This window comes from Eleutherodactylus coqui, chromosome 1 (assembly GCF_035609145.1).
Source record: "Eleutherodactylus coqui strain aEleCoq1 chromosome 1, aEleCoq1.hap1, whole genome shotgun sequence".
In the NCBI taxonomy this organism is placed as follows: domain Eukaryota; kingdom Metazoa; phylum Chordata; class Amphibia; order Anura; family Eleutherodactylidae; genus Eleutherodactylus; species Eleutherodactylus coqui.
In genome coordinates, this window is record NC_089837.1 from 197,668,568 (window position 1) to 197,686,553 (window position 17,986).

At 41.9% G+C, this 17,986-nt stretch overlaps 1 protein-coding gene across 1 annotated transcript in view; it reads right to left on the reverse strand.

The window, feature by feature from the left end:
* Positions 1-3,374: 3,374 nt before the first annotated feature.
* Positions 3,375-17,986, reverse strand: part of QPCT (glutaminyl-peptide cyclotransferase) — a 31,085-nt gene continuing 16,473 nt past the window's right edge. Inside the window, exons 5-7 of the mRNA XM_066605265.1 lie at positions 13,069-13,168; positions 8,287-8,403; positions 3,375-6,475 (exon numbers count right to left, since the gene is read on the reverse strand). Coding sequence (XP_066461362.1) covers positions 6,330-6,475; positions 8,287-8,403; positions 13,069-13,168 — 363 coding nt within the window. The 3' untranslated portion in view covers positions 3,375-6,329. The remainder of the gene's footprint in view (positions 6,476-8,286; positions 8,404-13,068; positions 13,169-17,986) is intronic.

The window sequence follows — 17,986 nt, forward strand, 5'->3', positions numbered from 1 at the left end:
CGCTTTTTGCAATGGGAGGGGGTGGGACAGGGGCGGAGCTAAGCACCGCCCCATCCTGCCTTTTCCCATTGCTGGCTGTGGACAGGGGTCGGACGGGGCGGAGCCTAGCTCTGCCCCCATCCCGCCCCCTCTCGTTGCAAAGAACGAGCTGGGAGGAGAGCAGTGGTGAGCCTGTGAGCGGGGAGGGAGCCATGCTGCTAAACTCCCTTCCACCTCCAGCTATGAGGCTATTTAGGCTTCTGATTTTATTAATTGCTACATGTCCTATTTCAGTCCTAGAGTAGGACATGCAGGGTATGGGGTCTGGTAACATTGCACAGCACATCACTGGTGTTTGATTGCTATGCAATGTTTTGTTTTTTTATGCCATTTTCTTATGGGCACAAATTGCACAAGTCCTTGTGAATACAACCTCAGGGCTCAGTCAGACGGGCGTTTTTTTCGCACGATTTGCGCATGCGTCTGGCGATTTTATAAAACCATTGCTTTGCAATGGTATCGGACACATGAGCGCTTTTTATGCGCTCGTCCGATAAATTATAGAACAGAAATCGCAGATCGCACCTATCTGCGATCTGTGATTCCTGTTCTCTTCTCTATATGCGCTCAATGGGGCCAGGGGCAGCAGCGCCGACCCCATTGAGAACATATAGTAGACAAATCATTCTCCTCTGCCACAGCTGTAGCAGAGAAGAACGATGTTAGCCCATTGAATTCAATGGAGCCGGCAATACAGCCGGCTCCATTGAAAGCAATGGGCTGCCGGCGATCGCGGGATGAATTTTCAGGAAGGGCTTAAATATATAAGCCCTTCCCTGAAATTCATCCAGAAATGTGTAAAAACAAAAAAAAAATATATACTCACCTGGTCCCGGCAGACGGAGTTTAGCCGCGGCCGGCGGCAGTTCTCCTGAACTGCTCTCTGTAGTATTCAGCAGCCGGGGATTTAAAATCCCCGCCTGCTGAATGAGCTGCTGAATACTACAGAGAGCAGTTCAGGAGAACTGCCGCCGGCCGCGGCTGAACTCCATCTGCCGGGACCAGGTGAGTATATATATTTTTTTTGTTTTTACACATTTCTGTATGAATTTCAGGGAAGGGCTTATATATTTAAGCCCTTCCCAAAAATTCATCCCGCGATCGCCCGCAGCGCATTGCTTTCAATGGAACCGGCTGTATTGCCGGTTCCATTGAATTCAATGCGCTGGACAGCTGCGGCCCGTTTCTATTGAAACGCGGCTAGGAGCAGTATTTTTGGGCGATTTTTCGGCCCCGGTCACGCGATTTGCGGATGCGCATCCGTCATGCGATCCACAAATCGCGGGAAAAACCGCCTGTGTGACTAAGGCCTCAGTCATGTTTCTATGCCTGTTAGAAGGCCAGATTTATGGAAGCTACCTTCCAACAGATGGTGCTGCATTAACTCTTGGTGGTTCTCAGAGTAATCTTCCATTGAGATACTGTTATAGGAGGCCTAATGAAGAGACCTAGGGCTAGGTTCACATTAGTGCTTTGGGTTTGCATTGATGAGCTTTATCCTAGAAGGCAAACAAGGTAAAAAAAAAACCAAAACCCCAGAAGGACCTCATTCACTAGATTGGAATCCGTCTGGCTTCTGCCACATTGTACAGCATTTTGCCCTCTGAAATAATGCAGCATGCTGTGCTATTTTGTCCTAACTAGCTTTACAGGTTTGCTGTTTTACTTATAATTCTTTTATATTTGTTAGTATTAAATGTATCATATCTGCAAGAATATTATTTTGTTTTGTCTGAGTGCAATCACATTTTTCCCAACTAGCCAACACTTTTCTTTTGCCACTAAGTTGTACTACAATTTCTCTATGACTACTCAAGTCACAAAGACAAAACACCCTGCAAACATGGCCCGACATCACATGGTGGTTTGCTGTGGAAATAAAAACAGTGCAGTATAATTATTAAACTGCTTGTATGACTTTCTTAGTTCAACCAACCAGCCTAAGGTCGGGCTCAGACAAGCATAAGGTTAAAGGTTTTGCGTGCGTAACATGCTGTACCAATCTTCCATAGGCTCCCATATTGCCACATACACAAATTGCGTGACCGATGCACGCAAAAAAAAAAAAAAGCAGCATGTTCTATCTTGGTGCGTATTTTGCGAGCATACACGCCATGATAATGCATGGTGATTGGTGGCACACAGCAAGTAGGCATGGTATTGCATACTTAAAGGAGATGTCCCGCGCCGAAACGGGTTTTTTTTTTTTTTTAAACCCCCCCCCCGTTCGGCGCGAGACAACCCCGATGCAGGGGTTAAAAAAACCACCCGCACAGCGCTTACCTGAATCCCGGCGGTCCGGCGTCTTCATACTCACCTGCTGAAGATGGCCGCCGGGATCCTCTGTCTTCATGGACCGCAGGGCTTCTGTGCGGTCCATTGCCGATTCCAGCCTCCTGATTGGCTGGAATCGGCACGTGACGGGGCGGAGCTACACGGAGCTACACAGAGCCCCATAGAGAAGAGGAGAAGACCCGGACTGCGCAAGCGCGGCTAATTTGGCCATCGGAGGGCGAAAATTAGTCGGCACCATGGAGACGAGGACGCCAGCAACGGAGCAGGTAAGTATAAAACTTTTTATAACTTCTGTATGGCTCATAATTAATGCACAATGTACATTACAAAGTGCATTATTATGGCCATGCAGAAGTGTATAGACCCACTTGCTGCCTCGGGACAACCCCTTTAATGCATTCTTGCATGTGGCACGCCGCAAATTACAGCTGTGTGAGCCGATCCTAAAAGGAGCACATATACTGCAAATGTTCTACATGAAAATCCACACATGACTTTGCTGGGGAATTTCCCCATTGATTTTTTTAATTGCGTTGCAATGAAGGAAAATCTGTCCCTTTTCCGCAACACAGCATGTTATGGATTTGAAAATTGAAAATCCACAGCATGACTACTTTTCACAGCAGATTTCTTCCATGGGGTTTGAAACAATTTCACAATATCTGAACTTAATTTTTTTAGCAAACCCCATTCACTCACAATAGAAGAAATGTGCAATGGAAAATAGTCACCACATATTTCATTCATTGCAAAGTAACATCCGCAGTGAAAATGCAGACCGCAGCAAAATCTCCAATGAAGCACCGAATGACTTTTGGTGCAGATTTCATTGCAGAAAATTTTCACAACATTTGATCACCCTAATATATGAAATAGCACACATCACTTAGCACATCCTCAGGGACCCCGGACCCCCTCACAAGTTAAGCTTCTGGGTGCACCATTGTATGATAGGACAACTATCTTTGCTGTAGGACACAATGAAACCCCCCCGATGTTTTGATGCAGGCAAAGTCATCTCCAAATATATTGTAAAAATGTAAACATCTATCATTTTTATTTGAATACATTTCTTGACATGTTTTTTATATTTATTTTCATTTACATTTTTCATGCATAAAACACTTTCTTGTTCCCATTGGTGGCCAAGAAGTCACACATATAAAGTGCTTTTAACATTTTAGTCACATTGGAGCTAAATAAAAATGCTGAATGAGAATGCAAAAGTACAACCAAACCAGAAAACTAGTTGTATTTAGGACAAAAATGTCCATTTCCTCCTCATTCACGTGTGTGTATATCATCTTTGTATTTGGATGGTCATAATAAAAAAACAAACAAACTTGAAATTAGAGCAGTTCACATGGTCAAATTGTCTACAGCTGTATTTCAAATATGTAGCGTGTTCTGTATTCTCACAGTACAAATCAATGAAGCTTGAGGGCTCCTTCACACGAGCGTATGCGTACATGTCTTGCTATATTCGCATGAATGAATTTTAGACAAGCTCGAGTCCCGATCGTAATTGGCGTTTTTAAAGTCATTCATACCAGGCACTGCAGCGCGAAGGTGAAAAACATACTAAATGTGATGGCTAGCAACGACTGGAATAAACCCCTGAAAAGGCAATAAAATGTCTAATTAGGATGAACGGTCTTCTTTTTCAGCGTTGTACGCAGGGTAACTCCCTCCCCTTCCTTTTTTTAGCTGTCATAGACGTCTATGGGAACTTGCTGCGTAACAAGAACAAACATCTTTTCTCACCCCGTATAACAAATGACAACCGAGAAAAATAGAGCAGGTTCCAGTTTTTCTCTCGCGAGAAAGTGGAAAAGCACGCTTGTCTGAATGAAGCAATTGAAATCCAATATATCACATGGTCGCGTTATATATGTGACTTTATAATGTACGGAAATGCCTGCGCAAATACAGTCATCTGAATAAGTCCTGAGGGAGATTTACTAATATCATGTATTAAACAGCACAACCATTCACTAGACAGTCTCTAACTTGTGCCCAGTATATCACAGTGGCTCATACAGGATGATAAATCTGGTGAATCTTTATAAACTTTTGACTAACTTTATACTACCTATCAGTTGGCTTACATTACTCTCTGTGACATCTACAAGCCCCTTCCTCACCACACTAACACTACTCTGCGTTCTTGCCTATTCCTATTTAATGAGCTCTTGGTGGCCCATCCCCACAATGCAGTGACTCTCCACAAGGCTGTATCTTCCTCTAGGCACTGACAGTCTTACCCAGCTTCCCTACCCACTGTCTCCTGTTCTACACCAGCCATGGCAGCAGCAGGATGACGGTGAGTCTGATGATATGGGAAAGTATGGCTACCCAAGGGCAACCAGCACCACCCTCCTGCATGGCACTTGATTGAGGGATGGTGGCAACAGAAGAGGAGGATAAAGTAGTAAGTGCTAGAGGCAGGGGAGTGATGGAGGAGACTGAGCTGGGATAAACAGCATGACATTTGAGGGAGAAACACTCCATAGTACACTCAAATACTGAGAGTTACAGTGTATAGAAGTGGTGGGCAGGGAAGGGCATAGTAAATAGGAGGGGGGGGGCAGGGGTGATACTGTATTATACAGGAATGGGATACAGTATATCTAGCAATGGGGGTACAGAGCATTTATAGAATAAAAAGGGTGGCAGAGGGGGTACATACTATAGTGTATAGGGGTGGAGGCACAGGGATTAATAGTATATAGGAGGAGGCACACATTTGCTGTTTGCTTTGTAGTTCTGGACACCTATTTTTACGCCTTAAGGTTGCTTTACGATGTACCAACTGCCAGGCACATAAGCGCCTGCCATCCCACAGAGTGTTGCCCAAATATCGCTCCTCTGCTGTGGATTTTGATGCTAAATTGCCCGCAGGATTCTACCATTTTCAATTCTGAACCAAAATCTGCATGGCAGCAGTGCAGAATTAGGGCTGCATATTTTGTAGGAGAGCATAGTCTGAAATGCTGTGGCGGAATATTCCACCCTGCGTGAAAGGTCCCAGAGTTATTCAAGTGAATGGAGGTGGAGTGGGCCTGGATCGTTCCAGCCCACCCGGCCACATTTACAGTAAACAGGAGTCACTCAAACATTCAGCAGCCAAAACTTCCTTGGTTTTTAGTTCTGCTAAACCAAGTGACTCCAGCAAGTGAGCCATTTCCCTGTCGGCAGCCGCGTGCACGCTATTTCCAGGAAGAATTCGGGCCCGATGTAAAGTAACATCCAAGATGCTCCTAATGTTAATATTTTCCCTAGAAATCAATAGTGCATTTAAAGATAATAAACGTAGCGATAGAAATAAAAAGGAAATAGTATAAGGGGAGACTAGATGGATCAAGTAGTTGTTTCCAGCTGTGAATTTTCTACGTTTCTGTGACTGCACACAGTAATGAGGTTGTGAGAACGGTGGCAGCTCCCGCAGGACACTAATCAGAGCCAGACTCATTGGAAGCCTGCACTGTGCTACTGAGTGTGGGTATGCAAATATGAGATGCCATAATACCTCTGTGGCACCGCCTACTGGAAGGGTGCTTCCCCATACGTCATTATACAATCCCACTGCATTGGCATACCTTATTTCCTAGGGGAGCACTGCACGGCCTATAAGTCTCACTATGGCAATTTGGTGGTCTTAACAAGGAGAAATAGTACCCCTCCAAAATGAATGTGGGGGAGCATCATAGCAGGCAGTGCCCATGCCTTCTAGAGCAGAGCTGGCGAAATGGAATATTCCAAGAGGTGTGAAACAGCAAGAACATACAGCATGCAGATGACATTGTGTTCAAGAATACAATTATTCTGAGAATTCACTTGAAAGGACAGGTAGGCCTAGACATATTAGGACTGGCATACAGCTGTTTTATACAACAGTTACTTGCCATTATTTCTATAAAACTGAATCTTGCACAATTTACTACATTACCAAAATACTATATAATTGATTTACTAATAAATTTTATACAATATCTTCATATATTTAGGTATTCAAGTACAAAAACGTGAATAATTTTACTGAGGTTGTCAACAGTTGAAGAATCAAGATTTTCTTCATTATCTTCAAATGTGTGCCAAACATATGGAAAGGGTGAAGGAATAAGATGCAGGACTGGAACACCTGCAATAAAACATATATGGTTACCATAGACATGCAGAGTCTTATTTAGGATTGGTAGTGCTCTACACAATGAGAAAATTAGCAATTATTTCTTCCCCTTGCCTGTGTCATGTGAGTCTAAAGTCACTTGAACAAAATGGATACTGCAAAAACAGCTTTTGTTGCATGGTTGTTGCCAGTTTCTCTCTTCTACCACCAAATACAAAGAATACTTTCCAATCTTTAAGAAAACATTGTACAGTACAATCACAACTGACTTTCAAAAAAACAAAGATACTAAAAATTGCTGCTTTATCAAGATGACCCCTTTATATATGCTCTAAATGGCTGCCTATATGGCATACACAGTGGGTATACAACATTTACACACCCCTATTGAAATGCCAAGTTTTTGTCATGTTAAAAAAATCCAACAAAGATGCATAATTTCAGATTTATTCCCACCTTCAATGTGACCCATTATCTGTATAATTCCACTGAAAACCAAAACAGTTTTTTTTAGATTTTTCCACTCTAACTAAAATAACGTGCTGCATAAATATGCACACCCTAATACTTTGTTGATGTACCCTTTGACAGAATTCAGTCTTTTTGGGTAGATGTCAATCAGCATGGTACATCTTGACTTTGCTCATTCTTCCTTGCAAAAGCACTCCATATCTGATAGATTATGAGGGCATCTCATGTGTAGCGCCCTCTTCAGGTCAACCCACAGATCTTCAATAGGATTCAGGTCTGGGCTCTGGCTGGGCCATTCCAAAACTTTGATCGGTATCTTTTTTGGTTTGGTGGTATGCTTTGGATCGTTGTGCTTAAAGATTTTGTGCCAAAATGGACTGATATTTGGAATTGTTCATATTCCCTCCACCTTGACTGAAGCCCCAGTTCCAGCCCTAAAGCATGATCCTGCCTCCACCATCTTCACTGTGGGTATGGTGTTCTTTCGGTGATGCGCAGTGTTGGCTTTGCGCCAAACATACCGTTTGGAATTATGGCCAAAAAGTTTAGCTTTGTATGAAAAACCTTGGTCTCATCAGACCATAATACGTTCTCCCACATATTTTTGGTAGACTTGATGTAGGTTTTGGCAAAGCATAGCCAGGCTTGGATGTTTTTCTTTGTTAAAAAACATTTCCATCTTGCCACCCTACCCCACAGCCCAGACATATGAAGAATACAGAAGATGGTTGTCACATGTACTCCTCAACCAGTATCTGCTAGGAATTCCTGCAGCTCCTTTAATGTTGCTGTAGGCCTCTTGGCAGCCTACCAGACCAATTGACTTCTGGTCTTTCCATCAATTTTGAGGGATATTCAGTTCTTGGTAATGTCATGGTTGTGCCAAAATTACTCCACTTCTTAGGGACCATCTTCACTCTGTTCCATAGTATAAGTAATGCCTTAGAAATGTTTTGGTACCCTGCTACTGATACCTTTCAACTATCAGACCCTTTTGATGTGCTGTAAGCTCTTTATGGCTTTTACTGAAAAATGTAACTAAGAAAATGTCAGGAAAATCCTACTAGATCAGCTGAACTTTATATAGGGGAAATCAGAATCCCTGTAAATAATGACAGCTGTGTACTGACGACTATTTAACATCAGATTAAATGTGATTGGCTAATTCTGAACACAACTAGATGCCCACATATAAGAGGGTATACACAATGTTTAAAATGGCCCTTTAGACTGGTGACATTTAATGGAGTTTACTTTATCACTCTGCATTTCATCTGACATTTCATTTTCCTGAGTGAATACACTGGAAAAGACACACATAAAAACATCTTCATTAGAACTGCATTTTTTACCTCTTTGTAAAAATGGTACATGATCATCATCAACTTGTCTTGCACGCAAACTGCTTAGAAAATATAAAATTTCAGATGGATGATTCTTCAGGAGCCCGAGATTATGGAGTCTTCTTTCTAGATAGAAAAAAAATCCATCCAAAGCAATTCTTACCTTTAACATTTTAGAACTAAGATGATTTCTCACAGACAAGCTTTCCTCCTCAGGAAAGGAGGAAAGACCCCATCAGCGGCGGAGAGGTGAGTGAGTGTGAGTGTATATATAATCACCCCCCGCCCCCGGAAAATCATTGCCGCAGGTGTCCCCTCATCACTGAACTCTGTGACAGCACTGTCACAGCCCTCAGCGATGAGGGGACTCCCCGAGGGGGTGAAGGAATCCTCTGCCACTGCTGTTACAGCAGTGGCAGTGGATAACAATCATCGGCCATTGATTTCAATGGGACCAGAGCAGCTCTTGCGCATCGCATGGCATGCGTCGGAGACAAATTTAAAGTCAGGCAAGTGGTTAAAAAAGTTCTCATTGACATAGCAATATGAGGGCTTGTTTTTTGCGGGACAAGCTGCATTTTTCAATTACCTAATTTTTTGGTATATATAATGTAGTGTATAACTTTAATTCTTTTTTAGGGGGATTGGAAAAAGAAAATACATTCTGCCATTTGTTTTAAATAACATGACAACAATATTCTCTGAGTCAGCATGAGTCCGGCGATACCAAGTTTATACAGTTTTTGTATGTTTTGCTATTTGTACATTAAAAACACTTATTTTTTTAAAAGATTTGCTTTTATGTTGCAGCATTCCAGGTGCGAGTGCATTTTTATATTTCCATCGTCTTATATCTTGTGTGTGTGTGTGTGTGTGTGTGTGTGTGTCAGATGGGTGATGCCTGACACTGTTCCCTATGTCAGCACACTGGCTGTCTCTCTATTACCCTGGTGTGAGTACACTTGGAGTGGCTAAGGGTTACCATCTGTATGCATGTGAGCTCTGGGTCGGGTTCCTGTTATATGCACAACCTGGTATGTTGGTGTGAACAGTGACGTGTGTGGTATGTCTGTGCAAGTGGCCAGACATGTGCTCTATGTGCAGTCCTGTTCAATGTGGTATGCATAACATCGTATGTTGGTGTGAACAGCGACGTGTTTTGTATGTCTGTGTGAGTGGCACATGTGTTTTATGTGCAGTCCTGTTCTGTGTGTGTGTGAACAGTGTCCTGCTATGTGTGCTTTGTGCACTTCTCCAGTCAGGGATAGCCAGGTCCCAGATGAAGACAGTCATTCCGCTTTTTGGCAGGGGTGCACCACTTTCCCTGATTAGTAAGGGACAGGGGTCCTTCCATCATTGCCTGGAGAGGTGCAAGTTGTGAGTGCAAATGCTGTGAGAGTGTTTGCAGTTTTAAAAGGACACAATCCTGCGTCCATTCAGAGGAATGGCACTTTACTGCGCCCAGCGGACATAACCCATTCTTTATGTCCCAAATAGGAAAAGTAAAGGGGTTGCAACTTCAATATTCACTTCTAAGCATGAAGTGAATATTGAAGTTGAATATTGCTGTGTGAATAGTGAATATTGCTGTGTGAAACTCCTCAATACATGAAAATGTTCTTTTCTATAAAGCCTTATAGTTATTTATAGATTTGTATACAGAGGAGAATCTACCTCACCTCTATGGGTATACACGGAAGAGAATCTACCTCACCTCTATGGGTATACACGGAAGAGAATCTACCTCACTTCTATGGGCATACACGGAAGAGAATCTACCTCACTTCTATGGGCATACACGGAAGAGAATCTACCTCACCTCTATGGGTATAACTGAAGAGAATCTACCTCACTTCTATGGGCATACACGGAAGAGAATCTACCTCACCTCTATGGGTATAACTGAAGAGAATCTACCTCACCTCTATGGGTATAACTGAAGAGAATCTACCTCACCTCTATGGGTATAACTGAAGAGAATCTACCTCACCTCTATGGGTATAACTGAAGAGAATCTACCTCACCTCTATGGGTATAACTGAAGAGAATCTACCTCACCTCTATGGGTATAACTGAAGAGAATCTACCTCACCTCTATGGGTATAACTGAAGAGAATCTACCTCACCTCTATGGGTATATACTGAAGAGAATGTACCTCACCTCTATGGGTATAACTGAAGAGAATCTACCTCACCTCTATGGGTATAACTGAAGAGAATCTACCTCACCTCTATGGGTATAACTGAAGAGAATCTACCTCACCTCTATGGGTATAACTGAAGAGAATCTACCTCACCTCTATGGGTATAACTGAAGAGAATCTACCTCACCTCTATGGGTATAACTGAGGAGAATCTACCTCACCTCTATGGGTATAACTGAAGAGAATCTACCTCACCTCTATGGGTATAACTGAGGAGACTCTACCTCACCTCTATGGGTATAACTGAGGAGAATCTACCTCACCTCTATGGGTATAACTGAAGAGAATCTACCTCACCTCTATGGGTATAACTGAAGAGAATCTACCTCACCTCTATGGGTATAACTGAGGAGAATCTACCTCACCTTTATGGGTATATACTGAAGAGAATCTACCTCACCTCTATAAGTATTTAACAAGAAGAAATGCAAAGTCCTACATCCGGGAGAAAAATTGAAAGAAGCACATACAGAATGGGAGGAATTGGGCTAAGCAGCACATGGGGAAAAGACTTGGGTATACTAATAGATCATAGTCAACAATGTGATGCAGCAGCCAAAAAGGCAAACCCAATTCTGGGATCTATGAGGAGAAGCATAGAGCCTAGATCACATGAGGTCATTATCCCCCTCTACTCTTCCTTAGTCAGACCTCATCTGGAATACTGTGTCCAGATCTGGACACCGCACTTTAAAAAATACATAGCAAACTGGAGCAAGTTCAGAGAAGAGTTAGCAAGATGGTGAGCGGTCTGCAAATCATGTCCAATGAGGAACGGTTGAAGGATTTGGGAATGTTTAGCTTGCAAAAAAAAGGCTGAGAGGAGACTTAATAGCTGTCTACAAATATCTGAAGGGCTGTCACAGTGCAGAGGGGTGAGCACTATTCTCATCTGTACAAGGAAGGACAAGAAGCAATGGGATGAAACTGAAAGGGAGGAGACACAAATTAGAAAAAAACTTTCTGACAGTGAGGGTCATCAATGAGTGGAACAGGTTACCATGGTAGGTGGCGAGTTCTCCTTCAATAGAAGTGTTCAAACAAAGGCTGGACAAATATCTGTCTGGGATGATTTAGTGAATCCTGCACTGAGCGGAGGGTTGGACCAGATGACCCTGGAGGTTCCTTCCAACTCTGGCATTCTAGGATTCTATGGGTATATATTGTATATATTGAGAAGAATATAAATGACCTCTCTGTGTATATACGGGGGAGACTCTACCTCACCTCTATGTATATATACGGAGGAGAATCTACCTCACGTCTGTGTGTATATACAGAGAAGAACCTACCTCACCTCTGTGTGTATATACTGAGGAGAATCTACCTCACCTCTGTGTGTATATACTGAGGAGAATTTACCTCATGTCTGTGTGTATATACAGAGGAGAATCTACCTCACCTCTGTGTGTATATGCGGAGGAGAATCTACCTTACCCCTATGTGTACATAAGGAGCAGAATCTACTTCACCTCTATGTGTATATATGGAGGAGAATCTACCTCACCTCTATGTGTACATATGGTGGAGAATCTACCTCACCTCTATGTGTACATATGGTGGAGAATCTACATCACTTGTGTGCATATACTGAGGAGAATATAACTGTCCTTAGTGTGTATATACTGAAAGCTGTAAAGTACATAAAGGAAGTAGCCATGGACCGCAGGGATTGAGCATGCCTTTAAGGCTAAGAAGGCGCTGCAACCTCCAGTCTGGGGGTAAATTTGAATAAAAAGGGGCATTACCTTTAAGGGTAAAAAGTGAGGAGATTGGAAGAGGAACATCGGTACATGCAGTCTGAGGAGAATCTAACGCTCCTCTGTGTATACATATGTTATTTCTCTGTTCATCTGAAGTAACCATGACTTCATAAAATTTTCCATGCGAACAACAGGTAAACACCTGTACCAAATTAACTCGGGCGAAGCTGGATATATCAGCTAGTATGACATGTTGTTCACTTGCAATGTTTATGAAGATTTGTTTTCTAAAGTGCTACAAAATATGTTAAAGCTATAATAATTATTACTATTAACATGATTTAATTAATGAGAAATATTCATGTGTGTATAGAATGTTCATTGGCTGGGAGTAAGACTAGGTTCACATATCATTTTTGCATCCCAATTCAATGACCATTTTTTTTTAATTAAAGAGTTTTATATATATATATATATATATATATATATATATATATATATATATATATATATATATATATATACACATACACACACACACATACATACACACACACACACACACACACACACACACACACACACACACATATACATACGTATACATATGGAACAGGAAGCTAATTAAAAACAACATCAGTCTATTTTTTATTAATCCTTTCATCAGTTTGTATCCAAAGGCCATTTTGACACCTGCACGCATCTTTCTGTTACACTGCATCAAAGAAGCTGCACAGATGGAAAGATGAAAGCGCTGGGTTTGGCAAACCTGAACAGTCTTAGGTGGTCTGTCCATTATGGTCCATCTCACCAACATATTTCCGGATAAAATAGCACAGCATGATTTAATACTTTAAAAATGACGGTCAATGTAGCTTACTTACCAATAGATTGAAGCCGGTTAAACCAACGAAATGTATTTTGGAAGTAATTTGGAAAAGTAGGATTTGCAGCTCCAATTAAATCAAGTAAAATAAATAAGTCCTTAAAGAAAAAAAAAACATTTTATTAACAGAGACAATTGGGGACATGTACTATTGCATTTGCAATTATGGCAGTTTTTGCCGTTTCACACTTCTCTCACCACTTTTCAAAAGTGGGTGATGTTTAATGGAAGAGGGCAGGGCCACCTGTGGGCTGACACATCTACTGACTTTCACTAGAAAGTGGCATAACTTATAATACAAATCTATGCCTCTTCAGAGTGATGCGATTATTTCTCCAGCTCCTCTGAATCTTTTAATTATTTACTGTAGATGGGATATTCAAAGTCTTCCAAAATTTATCATTGAGGCACATTGTTGTAATATTTTTCCACAATTTTTAGAGACAGTTTTTCATAAATTGGTGAACCTCTGACCATCTTTGCCTCTGTAACATGCTCTTTTTATACACAGTCATGTGACTCATGTGACATATGTTGCTACCATCAATTTCTAAATCAGTTAAGTTTTAAAAATAAAAAGGGAAAATGTCTCAATTTTCAACTTCTAACGTGTTTTATGTTGTATTGTGAATAAAACATGATTACATCTTTCCAAATCATTGCATTCTTTCGTCTGACATTTATTTACATTTTATACAGCGTCCCAACGTTTTTGGAATTGGGGGTGTACTTAAAAACATGTTTTGGTCTCTTTGGTTTGAAGATTTTGTTAACATGTAGGCATGCTGACTAGGACAGAAAATTACAAAAATTTTAAAAAGTCAGTCACGAGTTTCAAATTCTTGGTGCCATTTTCACAATGTACCAGCTGTCTACATTTAGGAAAAATACTGTATATATCTATGGCAGTATATTCTTTTAAACTAAAATTCAAGTTTTATTTGTAAAACTTTTTGCCCAATTGAGTAAATGGACAGATATGAGTGACGACCATCTCTGCACAGCATTGTTGAGTTTATGCATATGGGCAGATGAAATACATGTCACCATTACATGCTAAATGGGAAACCACTGGGCAAAACTGAAATGGAAAAAGGACTTGGGGATAGAAACCTGTAATCTTAACTGGAGCAACCAGTGTCAGACAGCTGCTTCCAATGCGAATAGGATCACGAGGTGCATCAAAAGAGGTCTAGCGGCACATGACAAGAACATTGTTCTTCCTCTTTACAAACCACTGGTCAGACCACACATGGAATATTGTGGACAGTTTTGGGCACCGGTACTAAAGGACATATCAGAGCTTGAGCTGATTCAAAGACAAGCAACTAAATTAATAAATGGAAAAGGCGGACTACAATACCCAGAGAGGTTATCAAAATTGAGGTTATTTAGGGTAGAGAAAAGACATCAGGGGTCAATACAGAGATCTCTTCCACATTCACACCCAGAACTGTGACTGTAACAAGGGATTATCCTTTAAATTTAGAGGAAAGAAGTTTCCGACACTAAGCGGGTTCTTTACTGTAAGAGCAGTAAGACTATGGATTTCTCTCCCCAAGGACGATGTGATGGAGAATCTATGAGGGCATAGGGGCCTGGACGCCTTTCTTGAGTGTAACAATATTACATGTTATAGTCACTGATTACTTCAGAAGGCTTTTTGATCCGGGGATTATTCTGATTGCCAGAATTGGAGTCGGGAAGGAATTTTTTCCCTAAATTTAGGAAAATTGGCTTCTACCTCATGTTTTTTTTTGCCTTCCTTTGGATCAACATTGCAGGGTGGACATATGTCTTTCTTCAATCTAACAAACTATGTATAATTGTTAGAGAATTACATTCTGAACAATAGATTTTAATTACAAATCAGTTCATGGAGTTTTGTCTCATTTACAAACATTTCTTCATGGCAGCATTTTCTCTGTGATACATTGTATATATTATCATACACTCAAAGAGAATAATTAATACTCTTACTGGGTTTCTGGACATTTTTGCAGATATTTGCTCATTTACATAGCATAAACATTTTACAGTGCTGTACACAGATTGGCAAATAGGTGCTGGAGTATACTTCATACTTCTGAAATGTATTATTTTTTCAGCTCACCGTACTGTTCAGCCTCATTTACATGTGGCATGGGCAAACTTTAAACTCCAATTGCTAAGGTATGCACGTATTATCAGACCAACGAAAATGACTGTGTAAAACCAGACAGTCAATATTGTAACGCTACTCTAAGCCTGCATTACTAGAATCCTAGAACAGGTTCCCTTAAATAAATATATAAAAGACTAGGGCCCAGTACTGCCCCCTTTGGCACCCCACTGGTAATGGTGACCCAATTAGAGTATGTACCATTAATAAGCACCCTCTGCTTTCTATCACTCAGCCAGTTACTTACTGACTCACACGCATTCTTGCCCAGACCAAGCATCATCATTTTATATACCAACCTTTTATGCAGCAGAGAATCAATCGCTTTGGAAAAATCAAGATATACAATGACTCTTCCTGGCCCATTCTAGAACTTACCTCCTCATAGAAGCTGATTAGATTGGTATGACAGAGGTAACCCCTCATAATCTCATTGAGGTACTTGAGGATAGCATCTCTTAGTGTCGTTTTAGATAGTATGATTATCAGTCATTCATTTTATGCATGTATAAAAATCATTGTTGGCTTGTTCACTCATCGTTTAGATTACACAGCGCTCATTCAATCCTTCTCATTCATTTATACAGCAAATGTGAAAGATTGAACGTTTCTGAACAATTTCCCATTTGAAGGAGTCAATAATGTAGCTGCCTATTTAAACAGTCTGCACAAGCGAACGGTAATGTCATTCGCTTGTTCAAACTATAAATCAGCTCATCTAAAAGGGGCCCCTAGAAAACCTTCAAGCATTTAACCTGTCACGGATGGGAGGGGGGAGAGATGGGGAGACCCGGATGGATCCCACCTCTATCATCGATTTGTTGCGAATCAACTTTTCCGAGTGTTCTCACCGCTGTGAAAGCTTGTCATGACAGAGCCTCGATCCATCACACTAGCGGGATTGCAAGCGTGGAGTTGTTAGAATACAGGCAAATTGGTACCCAGCTTTCCCAGGCGTCTGCACGCATGCAGAACAAAAGCTCAAATCACCCCCTGATCTGGTCTAATGACTCCCACGCTCTACAATACCAACACACACACACACACACTCGCTGCCACCGCCAGCTTTTGTTTCCCATGTAAGCTCGAACCCACACTTTGTTTATTAAAAGAAACTTTGAAGTCATGGTTCATTTTAAAAAGGACAAGGTTTGACTAATAAATTGCAGATTTACTCTAAATATATACAAAAATATACACAAAAAGATGTTATAATGGGCATAAGGTTTACAGGTATACACAACAGACGGCATCTAAAATAAAACAAAAAAGAAATAAAGAAGATATCAGATTTGGAAGGTTCTGATTCTGTGGAGTCACTGGAAGCAAACAGGAAAGTCCTTACGCTGTGGGATATCTCTGAAGGACTGACACACGGTCTCTCTGACCCCTCAGTTTTTAAAGTTTCTCCAGAAATTCTAACTAGGTACGCGAATATGCCATTTGGGGGTGTTCTGGGGATCACACTGCAATGAGTTTAGATGTATTTTATTCAGTCGACCTGCCCGATTCAAAAAATATCATTCATAACGCAGGGGGAAACGCTTCAGTCACTTTAGCGCCACTGTGCCGAGCAGCGGAGATGCTGTCTGCAGTGGACGACTGCAGATTAATCTCCAACAGCAGCATCTGGGGAACAGTCAGTGCAGGAGCGGGGAGGTGAGCGCCCAGGACTGCTTGGAGCAAAAACTGACTGCAGCGTGGTCAGCAGTTGGAGAGCAGCCTCCGGGGAATACTCAGAGCGGGAGTTGGGAGCTGAGCGGCCAGCACTGCTTTCTACTTAATGTCGTTTGGCCGCAGGGGGAGCGGGAGCCGCGAACAGCGGTGCAGGGTGAGTGCGACCCAGGGATACCAGCAGGGACGGCACTTACAGTGCTCCCAGTAGCTTTGGGTGCAGGGACCACAGTAGAGGTACAGGGGGTGGGAGATGGGCTGTCCGCGGAGGAGCGGTCCAGCAGAGTAAAAGTACCATGCGGTAATTTGCGTCAGGGATCGAGGGTTAGGGTGAGGGCTAAGTGTAACAGTTAGCCTTATATTATATATTTCGGACCCCTCACATGTCAGAATTCACAGCACGCTGCTCTCTGCCTCCAGAGCTGTGCTGGGTGTGCAGCCAATCGGGAGCTAGGGGTGTGACAGGGGCGTTCCTCCCGTCAAACCCCTAGCTTCCGGAGGCGTCAAGGTACACCGGTACTCAGTTTAGCTACAGTATATACAAGGAGTCTGAGGTAGTCTCAAACAAACCTCCTGTCTCATCTTTTGTTCAAGCTGCTGCTCTTTCCCTCCCCTTTCAACTTTACCTCCTCAGATTGGCTGCTATCTATAAGTACAAGTCGATGACAGGCTCACCACAAAGTCAGTGTATGAGGAGCTGATATTCATTGCAGCAAGGACAAAATGATTATAAATTACAAGTTACTAAAATATCAGTGAAAAAAGAACTGCCACACAAATACTGAGGGGATTGTCTCAGCAAGGCCGGCCTCACATGACCGTGTAGACCGGAGTGCCATGTGCGAATATTTCTAGAGCAGGCACTCAATAAGTATGCAATGACATGCGTATTTGCTGCGTGCCACCACTATCTGGGCATGTATGCATGTGTAATACGTGCCAAGATAGTGTATGCTGCAATTTTGTTTTTCGCATGAGGAATACGCTGATGTAAATGGCCCAATAGAAGTTAGTAGTCTATTGGCATCACGTGTCAGGTTCAGAAAAATTGCACGCGTGACACGCAATGACAATACACCAA